At 35.5% G+C, this 14,533-nt stretch overlaps 1 protein-coding gene across 1 annotated transcript; it reads left to right on the top strand.

Moving 5' to 3' along the window:
- The first annotated feature begins 7,315 nt into the window (after positions 1-7,315).
- LOC144448143 (protein tolkin-like) lies at positions 7,316-12,781 on the top strand. Its single transcript, XM_078138297.1, has 8 exons — positions 7,316-7,418; positions 7,811-8,344; positions 8,596-8,718; positions 9,180-9,349; positions 10,010-10,187; positions 10,575-10,722; positions 11,668-11,815; positions 12,713-12,781. Exons 1-8 carry the CDS (start codon positions 7,316-7,318, stop codon positions 12,779-12,781), a joined length of 1,473 nt encoding a protein of 490 aa, XP_077994423.1.
- Positions 12,782-14,533: the final 1,752 nt, after the last annotated feature.

Below are 14,533 nucleotides of genomic sequence, written 5' to 3'. Positions count from 1 at the left end.
AGTAAACAATACGTCACTTTAATACCAATGCAGGAAATGTAATAACATTTCATCAATCTACCATGATGTTATAACAGAAGGCGGACAATTAGACGTACATAACTGACAAGTGCTTTCACACTTGAATTTAAATATATTGAAGCAAATCTTTCTACACTTCCAATTACTCAACACTTTGGATAATTCTGTGAGATCCAGTTAGACACTGCTTCCATGATGAACATACATGTAGAGTGTTATACGGAGAGTATGGCATACTATCTTGAAAATTGATAATGTAACAATAGTCATTCTTTATTTTCTGTACATTTCTCTATGCAGAAGATGGTCCACGACCCTGTGATGGGTCTTTCGGTTACCGGGTCAACCTGCCCTCACAGCCTGAAACTATTGCGATTGATCACGATGACTTGTCAATTTATATCGACACAAATCTACAGTTCCCCTGTGAGGGCAGTATTGTGACGTGGGCCGTGAGAACGACTGCAACGTTTGACCTGTTTGCCGAGTTTTCCATTGGGATATTTAGACCAACGGTAACTGCACAGTACGAAGTTATTGGTGTAACTACAATTAAACATTTGAGTTTGCTACCTGATACTGATAATTATATTCCACTTGTGGATGACGAAGTCTTAACATTCAATGAAGGCGATTATATAGGTAATTCTCACTCCATTGATAATTCAGCGGCCCATGTACATTTAAAAGTATTAACCCCTTGCACTAATTATGCAGCTTGCAATATATCTGGCGTATTTTTCTAAATTGTTGTCAGTTCTAGGACATCTCTCGGGAATTTTGCTTATTACATTATGCAATGAATAGACCCGTTTACTTAATTATAGTAAAATGATATGGCAACTATCATATTGATTGCCTTGTCTGACTAGAAGACTCAAACACATTGCACTATCTTTTTGGTCAACAGGATATATAGTAACATCACAAATTCCAGTTGTACTATACGATATGGCTGGTGACTGTTCTATTGATGACTTTCTTAAGAGATACCATGGATTTTACAATGATTGGTTGGACAACGAACATAACATAATTGCAATAGATGAATTAGATGAAAGTGTCTACAAGAAAGCGTTCTTGATAAACGCTATAACGAATGACGGTAGGTAAACTGTACTAGTGGTAAGCTTTAAGGACAATATTTTGATTTCGTTTCAGGTTGGAAAATGCTAGATAGTAGACAGGCAAATGATTAGCTTATGTCAAGTAATGATTGTTGAATACAATAAGATTTTAGCAATCTATTTCGAAGCAAATAAATTTTTAATAAAACAGTATCCACAGACTTGCTATTTGTAAGAACATTTACACAATATGTAATGCAAATATTGTCGTCTGCTATGTCAAGGTTGACACTGCAAACGCCAGTTATATACATGTACATTATTCGCAATTTAAATTGTAATAGCTACTGTAACAGATCTTTGTTCCTTCAATGGATGTATCCTGTTTTTGTACACTTACCTAGGCATAGTATTGACACAATGACTACTTGGTCAAGTTATTTACTTACAGTTTTGGTGTCAATATTTTGTCTTCAATGAAACGACTTGGCAATATTTTGATTCGTATATTCAATCTTTAAATTAGAATGTGATCATAGCACAACGTCTAGATGTGGTGGTTTAAGGGTTATTAACGGCGAGAATTGTGGACGGTTAATACTCAGTATGAATTATCCTGGAAATTATGACAAAAATGCTGACTGTAGTTGGGAGGTGAAAGTGACAAAAGGGGCGAGTGTATTACTTGACTTTAAGGCTTTCGCGCTTCAAGAGGCGGACGAGGATGGCGCATGTGCAGACTACCTTTTGATAAGAGAAGTCGAAGACACGACCTCGAGTGGTAAGTACATGTAATATAAATCTTATCCGTTTCAAGATGATTTTGAAAATGAGAATTAGTACACTGCTTGTGTGGTCATATTCTACTACAGTAACATCAATATAAAAATGGCGTTAGTGAAATAAAAATGGTACATGAAGGTTGTGAGGTGCGGCACAGCTTTTCGATGTCAATGAACTAGCCAGGTGAACTAGCAATGCCAACCCGTACAAGTGATCGTCAGAGAAACTACAAACGCTACAACGTTCTATAAAGCTTCACGGTACATGTTGTGGTTGGCCAGGAGATCACTAATAGCAATGGGCAAATAGCAATCAATGAGAAAAAATTACTTATTGCATATGTTCTGTTGTATTCCATCAATAAATTGTCTGTAGGAACGACAATCTCAAAACTTTGTCTTTACGGAAGCCATCCAGTTTAAATCTGGTTATAAGCTTACTACGATATAGTACTGCAAGGAACTACATTAAGTGTAGTAAGCTGTGAGTTTGTAAATGTATTTGTATAAGAATATATCAAAATAACATGTTTTGTCACATTCGGCTGGACACATTAATCTTATGTTACTGGTGCCCGTTTTTATTTCAGCTACAATGTCAACGATGGGTCGCTACTGTGATCGTCAACTTGATTCCATGATGCTTATGTTCCAATCATCTTCTTTGGAACTCAATTTTGTCTCAGATGAAGAAAGAAACTTTTCGGGATTCCGTGTAGAGGTTATCGAATGTGGTATGTCCCAATTTATGCTAATCACGCAGGCTTATAATGAATGTACAAAAGTACAACATGTAGGGTTAAATACAATATTCTAAAATCTACGTTATGAAGATAAGCTTTAAAAAAAATTATATGAGGTAAATTTATATCTACACAGGTTTAAAATAAGGTAATGGACATAAAGGTTTTAGAAAGGGAGTTTCCGTAACAACATTTCAAGCCGAACTTAGTTAACTAAAACATTGTGCAAGTTCCGACTGGCACAAATCCGTCATGTGATTGTCATTGGTAATGTTAATCATGGTATCGAGATATAGAAAAATGTTTACATACCATTGCAGGTTACTTTGTATTTACTGGTTGTGTTTGATCCAGGCACACAGTAAATCAATAATAAACTACACGTGTTATAATTTAAGATAGCAAGATTGAATGAGTACAGTGTCTTGTGACATTTTATCCAAATGAAATGAACTAAGATGCCAGCATGCAGACAGCAAATGTAGACATCAGTAGCTTAAATGGTATATTTCATTTAGACAAAATGTAGCAAGATTTTGTGGTCTTGCTTTCTAATAGTGCAGAACATGCAATTTCTGCGCGGTGATAGAGCCAGTGAACACTAACCTACAATGGGCTGTGTAACTTCAACATGTTGTGGGATTTTGATGGATGATATCTGTTTCCTTATAGGCTGTCAGTGCACAATCGATGTCAGGAATCCTATTACACTTCATTCACCAAGGGGGGAATATTTCAATACTTTAGACATCATTGGCACAGAACCATTCATGTGTAATTGGACATTTGTATCCACAAAAAGCATGTCGCTGAATTTCACGAATATCTCAATCCAAACTTATCCATCGTGTGAGGTATACTTAGCTGTCTATGAAGTCATTGGAGAAGGGAGAGAGAAGATGCTGATGAAATCCTGTGGTAACCAAGGTCTTGCCGATAACAACTTGGTATTCCAATCATCATCACTGCTACCAAGACCACTAGTGGTATCCTTAGTTATAAATTCTTCTCAAATTGTGGACAATCTATTTGAAGTGAACAGCTTTGAAATTCATACGTATCCTACAACAACGAACGGTAAAGATGAGATGTAGTTAATATAATGTTTGTTAGAGTTTCCGTACATCAAAAGACATGGTCAAAAGGCAACCAATCTGCCAGTTAAATCATAGATAGAGCTGGAGGAGGGGAACTTTCCCATCCACCGTGTCTTTGGTTAAATGTTAAAAACCCTCCTTTTTTGTCAAGCGGGCATGTAGGTGAAGAAGGAAGTAAGGACCCAAGCCACTTTCACAAGGCTATCCTCAACTGATCTAATGATATATCTTTAAGTAATGAACTACCACTAGCACTGGGGATTGTGTAAAAAGAGGTTTTGACCAGCTGATGACTCATACACTATTTGTCATAAGAGCTTAGCATTTGTGTGTTTTCTGCAACAATTTACTCTAAAACAGAACACATCAAGGGTTCCGTCAATGAGAGTTGATACAGACACAAGTTGGTGTGGTTTCGAATGGAGTGTTTGTTTTGTCGCCTGGAACTGACGCATCTTTTGATGTGTCCTGTTTTAGAGTAAACTGTTGCACAAAACGGCAAATGCTAAGCTCTTATGATTAGGATTGTTTGTGTTACGAACAAGGATTGGGTGTGTTTCAAACAAGGATTGTGTGTGTCTCAAACACCCAAATACTAAGCTTTTATGACAAACAGTGTAATGCCTATACAAAGTCAACTGGTCAAAACCAAGGATTGGACAATCCCTACGGGCATTCATCAGGTCTACAGTGACAACATGTGCAAAACATCTTGTCAAGACGTCTGGAAATTTTAGCTGAAAATTAATCTCAAACCTGGCAAATGAATTCTTGGCAGATTTAATGAGTATTCGATGGTGATATGATAGCAATTACGTTATATACATTACCCAACATGTTATGTTTACAGATTGCAATATGAATATACTACTTTTAGAAGAGATCAATATTACATCACCTGGCTACCCAAATGTATACGGCAGTGACCTCTACTGTAATTGGATCATTACGTCACGAATGAATTCGACCATTGCTCTTGAACTTGCAGATATTGAAATTGAATATGATACAGGTATGTGTCCCAGGCGTAGTCTTTTCACAGATAAACCCAATGCCACATAATGAAAATTACTATCAATAATGTATAAAGTAACCAACAACCTTGGCTCTTTGCGAAACAGTTGAACTATGGCATGGCTGTTTCTGCTCTCCTACATGAATGGATCCATGTTTTATATATATATATATATATATATATATATATATATATATATATATATATATATATATATATATATATATATATATATATATATATATATATATATATTGTCTGAGTTGTCTGATGATCGCGCCATGCGTGAAACTCCGAGTTACAACCAAGAAAGAGTTCCAGTACTACCAAAACTATTACGCTCTGCCACTGCGGTATAGAGCACTGTCTTAGCAGATTGATACTCACCGAGTTATATAATATATATATATATATATATATATATATATATATATATATATATATATATATATATATATATATAGTTTTGGTAGTACTGGAACTCTTTCTTGGTTGTAACTCGGAGTTTCACGCATTGTGCGATCATCAGACAACTGAGAGTTGTCTGATGATCACACAATGCGTGAAACTCTGAGTTACAACCAAGAAAGAGTTCCAGTACTACCAAAACTATTACGCTCTGCCACTGCGGTATAGAGCACTGTCTTAGCAGATTGATACTCACCGAGTTATATATATATCCAAGTTATATATATATATATATATGTGTGTGTGTGTGTGTGTGTGTGTGTGTGTGTATGTGTGTTGTCTACACCTACATCACTATTGCGTCATGCTGTAGGAAATGTACCTGATAGTACATGTTGTACATGTTATTCAAATGTTTAACATCCACTTTCTTCAAATCCATGATAGGTGCATAAAGGTTTGGAATACGGTCATTCTCGATTCATTTGTAGTGTCAATTCAAGCGACGCAATGCCAATCCAATGGTGATTATCCTATGGTGCTCTCCTGAGCGCGTCTCGAACAGCACTAGAACTTCCCCTCACATCCCCTTCCATGCAATCAGAGTTTATTTATTCTAAAGGGATGTATATGTTGTAGTGTAACTTGTAGTGTGTGTGTGTGTGTGTGTGTGTGTGAGAGAGAGAGAGAGAGAGAGAGAGAGAGAGAGAGAGAGAGAGAGAGAGAGAGAGAGAGAGAGAGAGAGAGAGAGAGAGATTAGGAATGGGACGATATTAGTTTTTTTTTTCAACTTCTTAAAATCAGCAATTGTGTTAATATTCCTCAGAACACTGCTCCTATGACTACCTTGAAGTCTTGGATAGCGCATCTAAAATTTACCAGACAGTACATGGTCGAATGTGTGGATTAGAAATGTTAAAGTTTGGGAAGCTGATGGCCTTTTCATCGTCAAATGTCGTCACTGTCACGTTCCGAACAGACAGTACAGAAAACTACCGTGGGTTCAAAATGAGGTTGTACACCGAGATGTCTGAAGGTAATAAATGTTTATATTCCTTTGTACTTTCACACAGAATGACGTGGAAAGATTTCCATATATAATATCTTAGTCTTATTCTTGGGCAGTAAGCCTTCTCCATTCTGTGCGACGTCCTCCGCCCTAGACATCGACAAACTAACGCCTCGAGCTTCCAAATCCCTCTGGAAATAATTTTAAAAAATGTTGATACTTGTGTCTAGCCCCACGATAATAGGAAATTGCATGCTTAGACGTAAATGACTATGGTATCATCTGTAGTTATCGTAATACCTACTCTTGAGCTATCTGATTGTTTCAGTCCAATGCGCATTTCTAGGTGAAAAATGGAGGGTTTGGTCGCATGACCACAGTTGTTATACCCCAATTTTCAGCTATTTCAATTGAAATTTCCAAGTTATTTCAATTGAAATTTCCAAGTTATTTCAATTGAAATTTCAAATTATTTCAATTGAACTTGAAACAATGAAATGGTACTTGTAATTACTTAAAATGGGGTTTAAAATGTAACTTTGGTGGTGCCATTGACTTGAAATGATTTTTTAAACTGTGGTAGTGCCACTAAAACCCATTTGTGTAGGATGTGTTTTTTTATTGACAAATAGTACAGTCTCGATCACTATCTTCCGACAAATTCCGACCAGAATGTTGAACTGTATTAATACACGATATTATGCTTCGCCTAGGGCAAAAACTCTTTTTCGTAAATTGTGTAAACCTTTGCTCGGAAACAATTTTTTTATATCGTCTTTAGGTACTGGTTGGAATCCCGTAGACTAGTGTGGAATCCGGGGGTCGTGCGTTATATGCTTTACGCATGTTATTAAATATAGTTTTCCTTTATTATTTCCAGTGGAAGAAAGGTTTTTCAATCACACGAACGGAGCAGTGTGGAATCCCGAATTCCCATTACTTACAGAGGCATATTGTACAATGATTAAATACTGGCATATTGTGGTGCCATCTAAAGATACTGTCGTGTTGAATATACTAGCTCTATCCATAAGCTGCCATTCTGGGGTCCATTTTGATATAAAAGACGGTGGTACGATTGATGCACCGACAATAGCTGGAGTAGATGACTGCGTTTCAGATTTCAAAACAATCAATGTTAATGAGCTGACTTACAGAAGCAGTGGAAATGAGATGTTTATTATATTTCATGGTGAAGGTAGACAAGTTTTCTCAAATATTACAGAGAGACGGATGGAGAAATTCTACTACTATTTCACCTATCAAACTGAGAAAGGTAAGTTTTCTGATCTTAGATATGTATGCGAATTTTAACATCTTTTGAAAACCTAACGCCATATGAGCCTGGCAATTAAAATCTGAAATGTTTGATGAAGAGAAAGGGAAAACAATTGATAAGATATTAATATGTAATAAAACGTTTGTTGATAGAGTTAACAAGTAATGAAAACTTTACCCGGTAAAATAGGAATTATAGATTCATGACAGAGTTATAAAATACATTTTGCTTAACAGTGGTTGCATTTTATAGACTGATTATATCTAGTAATTAAATAACTTTTACGTTGTGACTTAACAAAAGGTTGCAAGCTTAAGATACCCACAAAATAGTACAGTAACAACTCCACTTCAGATTACATTTTAATTTTTGAAATCAATCTTTTTCAGAATTTCGTCAATGTGGATCACGTTTCCTTGCTCACCAAGGATACTGCATTGGACCGTTAGATACTTTACAATTATGTGACTCTGACCTTAGAAAAGTGGCTGATTATCACAATGATTCAACACTCTTTACACTGCCAGATCGTATTTTTCATGAGGTTCTTGTGACAGATGTATGTCCCATGGTGTTTGGAAATGATGCCGAACCTTTGGCAATAAAATCGGAAGCCACCACTACATTCTTGCGGAATGCACTCCCAAAAGCGAGGACAGAGTGTGGGGTCGATTCATTTGGTGATTATATGTATACCATCGGTCTACAACGACAAACTAGTCAAGAGGAGTTTAGGTGGGCTGATTCATCACCCTTGATATATTCGAATTGGGATACACCGCAAACTGGAATTTACTTCCAAGGGGATATGGAGTGTTTTGCATTATCCCACAGGAGTGACTTGGCTTGGAGTCAAATCAATTGTATTGAATCCAATGGTATTAGTAATGACGACAGCATATTGGCATTCCTGTGTCAAAGAGGTAAATGATAATGTCTGTCACTCTGTCTGTCTGTCTGTCCATCCACCCACCCGTCTGTCTGTCTGTCTGTTTGTCTGTTTGTCTGTCTGTCTGTTTGTCTGACTGTCTGGCTGTCTGTCTGTCTGTCTGTCTGTCTGTCTGTCTGCCTGTCTGTCTTTCTTTCTGTACTTATTTCGTCTGTAAATATTTGCATGCTAACCATAATGGCCAATTATAACTTCATATTGTACATTTTCCTTTAATCATTTCAGATATGAACGAATGCTTTTACAACAATGTCTGTTCACATGAATGCGTAAACACTCCAGGAAACTATCACTGTCTGTGTCCACCAAGTTATGTAAACGACCCTTTGGATCTGGCGAAATGTCTAAGTAAGCAAACTGTCAATGAAATGTTACCATTGGTTACCAATAAACTAATGAATTAGTGAAGGAATTATGGTCAAGACGATTTTTCTGGTCATAATTCCACGATTGCAATTTGCTTCATTAGTAAGCTATAACAACATATCAGAGCAATATTAAATACATTTAAACCTAGCAGCTGTTGATTAAAGAGATTACGAATCTCCGATAAATAATGAATATTTTGCCCTGCAGGCCATTTGAACAATAGATATCCAGCGATGAAGACGACAAAGCCATTTTTGTGGGTAAACATGTATGTTTATAATGCAAGCTGTGATGTATCGTCTTGTAAAGTGTAATGTGCCAAGAAAGGAGGACATTCAGCTATTTCTAAACATCTTTCCTACACAAGGGCATCAATCAGTGTACTTAAACGTTTCCTTAGATCAACATTCCTTTAACATATAAACATGTTCATTTTCCAGGTGTATGCAGTCAACAAATATATGGTAAGATTGTGGGCAACGCTCCGTCCAAACAAGCAGACGGCTACTGTTTGAGCTACTTTGACAATACCACCTCTTGGGATGATGCAAACGATTTTTGTAATTATTATGGCGGGAATCTCGCAAGTACCTCTATACTTAAGACTTTGGTAATTATTAAATTTGAATATGTACTCCATCATTTGTCTAATAATTAAACGAGCATGTGTGTGTGTGTGTGTGTGTGTGTGTGTGTGTGTGTGTACAGTTGTTGTTATTGGCCAAATCCTGTTCCACAGCTTGCTGCGAGAGGTCATTTCGTTATACCGGAAAAATGACCTCGAGTAGTAAGATGTGGAACAGTATTTGGCAAAGAATGTACTTATACGTCACCTGCGACTACTAATTCATTGTTGAATATCTTAAAATGCTATTTCATTTCAAAATAAAATCACTTCCACGTTATACTGTCGAGCTTAGTATCACAAACCTCTCTGATGACTGCAATGCGGTTGTTTCCATATTGATGATGATGTTATTACCACGCTAAGCATCGCATCGTTAGTTATAAATTAACACACTATAGTTCACATATGATACTGCCAGCACTTAAAAAACCAGACTTGGGTGTTGCCTCATGTTATCGTTACTGGTTATACATTTGATAATGTAGACATTGTTTAACTTAATAATGTAGATACAAACATTGACAATGTCAAAAGGAAGTCTCAACAGAACAAGACAAACTTAAAGAATACAGAATATCTTTAATTCATTATTATACTCTAGGAATATACTATCTAAGTGCTATTAAACGTTTTTATTTCCAGTCATTTATAGATCTAATCCCTGAATTATTTATGGATCTCCCATTCTGGGTGACCTTTGACGAACCTCTCCTGTTTAATGCAAATGGTAACGAATCCGGCCAGTGTTATTCTATGACAGCGAACGATGTAGTCACGGTAAATGACTGCGAATCTTATATGACATTCATTTGTCAAATAGGTAAGTAAATACATACATGTACAATGCTGCTTTAAGCTTTGCCGTTGTCAATCACAGAAGTGGTTTTTTTTTTTGCAAAACAAAATAATACAGTAAACGTTCACACAAATTCACCCTTAAGACAACCTTTCCATCAAGACCAGCATTGATAATTAAAGAGATACTGTAGTCAGGTTTTTTAATTATTTTGAGTAATTGTCCCCAATGCTGAGTCTTTGTTCAAAGAAATCCATCTTCCTGTCTTATTAGCCTTTTCCACTTGTTGATGTTTCCACCGACACTATTTTTAAAAAGAAAATTCAGTATGAATTTACAAAATGTAGCATACTTTGAATGATGCTATAATTCTCTCAGAAAAGAAGTAAGAATTTCAATCTTCTCTTACAGGATACGCCCACTCACAAGGTGCAGTTTCTGAAATAGCAAATCTAACGAATCCATTTGGAATTCTGCAGTCAATGAACTTTCCTAGTATTTTCCCACCTGGCAACTCTTATAACTGGAGTATACATGCCAGGGAATTCAACTACATAAGGTAATCGGGTGTATATGTTATATGTACCATAGCATCATCTTTATTATTGGGTATGACGGTATTCCATACAACTAGCATTTATGTTCCACTTCTTCAATTCAACCACTTTAAATCAAGACATGTGATCACTGTTAACAAACTTCCAAATTAAGCTAGCTGGTATACCAACTAAGTTACATTTTTCGCAAATTCATTTGTAACATTATTACAGTTTTAGATTACTTTATAAATATATATAATCTTTCAGTTGCCCATGGGCTCTCGTGATGTTTTTGATCCTATTTAAATAATATTCATTTAGGATAGTTTAATATATATAGTTTAATATAATATATATATATATACTAACCCAATATATATATATTATTCATATATTCCTATTATTATCCTATATCATGAACATATTGCGTTGTATATCCTCTTTATCAAATCTGATGTCGCATTTGTATCACCCCAATTTGTAATATTCAACCCAATATGTAATACTAACCCAATATGTAATAACATCTTAACCCAATATGTAATAGTACACCCAATATGTAATAACAACTCAACCCAATATGTAATACTAACCCAATATGTAATAACACCTTAATCCAATATGTAATACTAACCCAATATGTAATAACACCTTAACCCAATATGTAATACTAACCCAATATGTAATAACATCTTAACCCAATATGTAATACTAACCCAATATGTAATAATATCTTAACCCAATATGTAATAACACTAAACCAATATGTTTTTAACACTGAACTCAATATATTTCACTAATCCAATATGTAATAACACCTTAAACTGCTAATAACACCTTAAACTGCTCCTTACCTTGCAATTATTTATAATTACAAAATCTAAATTAAGTATGTTTTAAGATAACCCTAAACTCGAACAAACTTACTTAAAAGGTTTCTCTGTCTTCTTATATCCATCGTTCAGGTTGGAAATTTGGAACTTAAACTTACGGACTCTAGTGTCATCACAGCCGTCTTGTCACGACAAACTTGCAGTGTATGACGGAGAGACTGATGACTATCAATTGCTTTTGGGGGAGTTTTGTGGCTTCGTTAATACGCCTATTACAATGGTATCTTCTTCTAGTGTTCTGTATATTGTTTTGTCTACTGGGTATTCCGACCAAGCAATGGAACTGGGAATCACTAACTTTGGATTTCAAGCGTATTATTTTGAATCAGGTATCGGTGTATTTGGAAAAATGAATACGGAGCAAGCAGACAGACAGGCAGACAGACAAACAGACGGACAGACGGACGGATATACATACATACATACGTACGTACGTACGTACATAGATACATAGATACATACATACATACATACATACATACATACATACATACATACATACATGTTTAACTGACTGAAAAAAAAAGTATGATATATAGGTCATCGTATTGAATTTTGACGATAGAGGGCAAAACGATAATATTATCTGTTATGAAATTAACAAATAAAGTCAAATGTTTGAGCCGTACATAAACTAACGAGCGATTTTATTTCTGATTCTGATTCTGAATCGCTAGTGGTATATTTGTGTGATATTTTACCTGATGATGTACCCAAAAAGTAAGGAGCAATTGAAATTAGATTTGTCGTTATGAATGTAAACGAAGAATTATTTTAACTTCATAATTTAGACCTGATTTAGTGGTGTTGATGAATGGTATAACGCTGGACTGTTATCATTTGGGAACGGCTCGAATGTAAACTATCACAAATAATGAATTTGCTTTGATTACTGCCACAGCACAGTATAATCGGTTTTAGGGTCGATATTGTTAAAGAAAAGACGTTATGTTTCCTCTCAATTACCAGGAGGCCTCTTCCACTGCTGATGAGCAATTTTCAAAAAATACAGTAAGGCAAGGCATGTGACATTTACAAAATACGAATGAAATTTATCATCAGTGAGGTACAGAATCAAAGTCTTTAAATTTTTAATGTTTATTCTATTAATTGACAGAGTTTGGGGTTGATCCATTGGATTCTGGCTGTGGAGGAAAACGAATCTGGGAAGATAGTAATGGCATAATCTTTTCTGGAAATTATAAACCATATATAAGGTGTGAATGGTTAATATATGCTGGACCAGACAAATATTTGCATATGGAGTTCACTGATGTCAATTTGCCCTTCCAACTCCAACAAAATAATGACTGTATTGAAATCTATGATGGAAAGATCATAGACACACAACATTTGATCGGCAACTACTGCACTGCACAACCCCCTTTGATAATTACCTCTCAACACTACGCAGTCATCAGGCTAAGAAGTAACAACATTCCGACCAAGAAGCGCCCAAGATACAGTTTTACAATACAATATCACAGTCAAGGTAAGATATCAAATTCCGTAATATTGAAATGGTTGTTTTGCTTGAGTTCGGTAAAATCAATTAGGTGGGTGCTAAATCTACTAAGAATCTCTAACACCTCTCTCAATAATCGACTTGCAACTCAATGAATATAATTTATCACATATTTTACTCGAAGTATTATGAATGGATCCAATATGAATTTATGTAAATCAGACATAAAGTAAGTATGTAATATCACTATCATTTGGTTTGTTTAGCAAGGCGTACCCAATTGACGTCACGCCAATGTTTCAATATACTTCCTTGTATCAAGAGATTCAGATCTCTAAACATTTTCGAACTTCTAATAGTTTGTAACAATTTTGAAATAGTTGTAATATGCGATTTAGCTTCCTATGTAACTAAGCCTACTTCCTAATTCACCCCGCATACATACATACATACATACATACATACATACATACATACATACATACATAGTATACATACATAGTATACATACGTACGTACGTACGTACGTACGTACATACAAACTCACAAACACACACACACACGTACATACGTGTGTATATTTAAACAGTCAGAGTGGCATACAGGCTTACAAACACAGATAGGATTATATATTCCCGCTTCTTCATATTTACTATTTGAAGATATACATGACATTAATTGTGTTCATATTCCTCTCTCAGATTGTGCTGGATGCGGTGTAGGGCGACAGTATCTTAATCAATATGCTACATATGAGAACTGTATGCACCAATCGTCATGTGGTATTCTTGCTTCCTATCAGTTTCCTCTCATCCCGCAATGGCAAAAGTCGTCACAGAGGTGGACTCTGACTGGCCCTGAAAAAACGTATATGACTCTGTCAATACCAGCAGAGAAACCAACTGTCGAGCATTTGAATTCAGTGGAAGTTACTTTCACAGTTTCTGGAAAATTAAAGTCAACGCAAGTCGAGATTCCTAGCGATTCAGATCGATATTTCGTATCCTCAAATAATTTCATGGAAGTACTTTTCATAAATTCAGGATATGATCTGAGTTTTTTTATAACATATGAATATAAACACTATGAGTCGTCAGTGCCAATCTCAGTCGCCGGAGACTCAGGTAGGTGTAAGCTATAAATTTGTGAACAATTCTATATCATGTACTTTTGGTGCATTATTAGAATTTCTCCATAATGTGTACTTTAATTACACTGTAAACAGGTTTGTTGTTCATAGCTGAAATCATTATTCTTTGTAATTAAATGTATAATCATTGCTTGTACCATTTAACAAAAGATGGGAAAAGTTATTTCCATGATCATACGTAGACAATCATAACTATATATCAAGTAATAATGGTAATATGCCATAGGCGAAATTACTTGATGTACTTCTGTAATTAATATGAATGATATGCTATCAGTAACTTGCTTGCTTCGCTTTTGTATCAAGGAATAGGAAATGCTGAA

Source organism: Glandiceps talaboti, chromosome 17, assembly GCF_964340395.1.
Source record: "Glandiceps talaboti chromosome 17, keGlaTala1.1, whole genome shotgun sequence".
Lineage (NCBI taxonomy): Eukaryota > Metazoa > Hemichordata > Enteropneusta > Spengelidae > Glandiceps > Glandiceps talaboti.
Note: the sequence above shows the minus strand (reverse complement) of the source record. Positions and strands in the feature narration are given on the sequence as shown.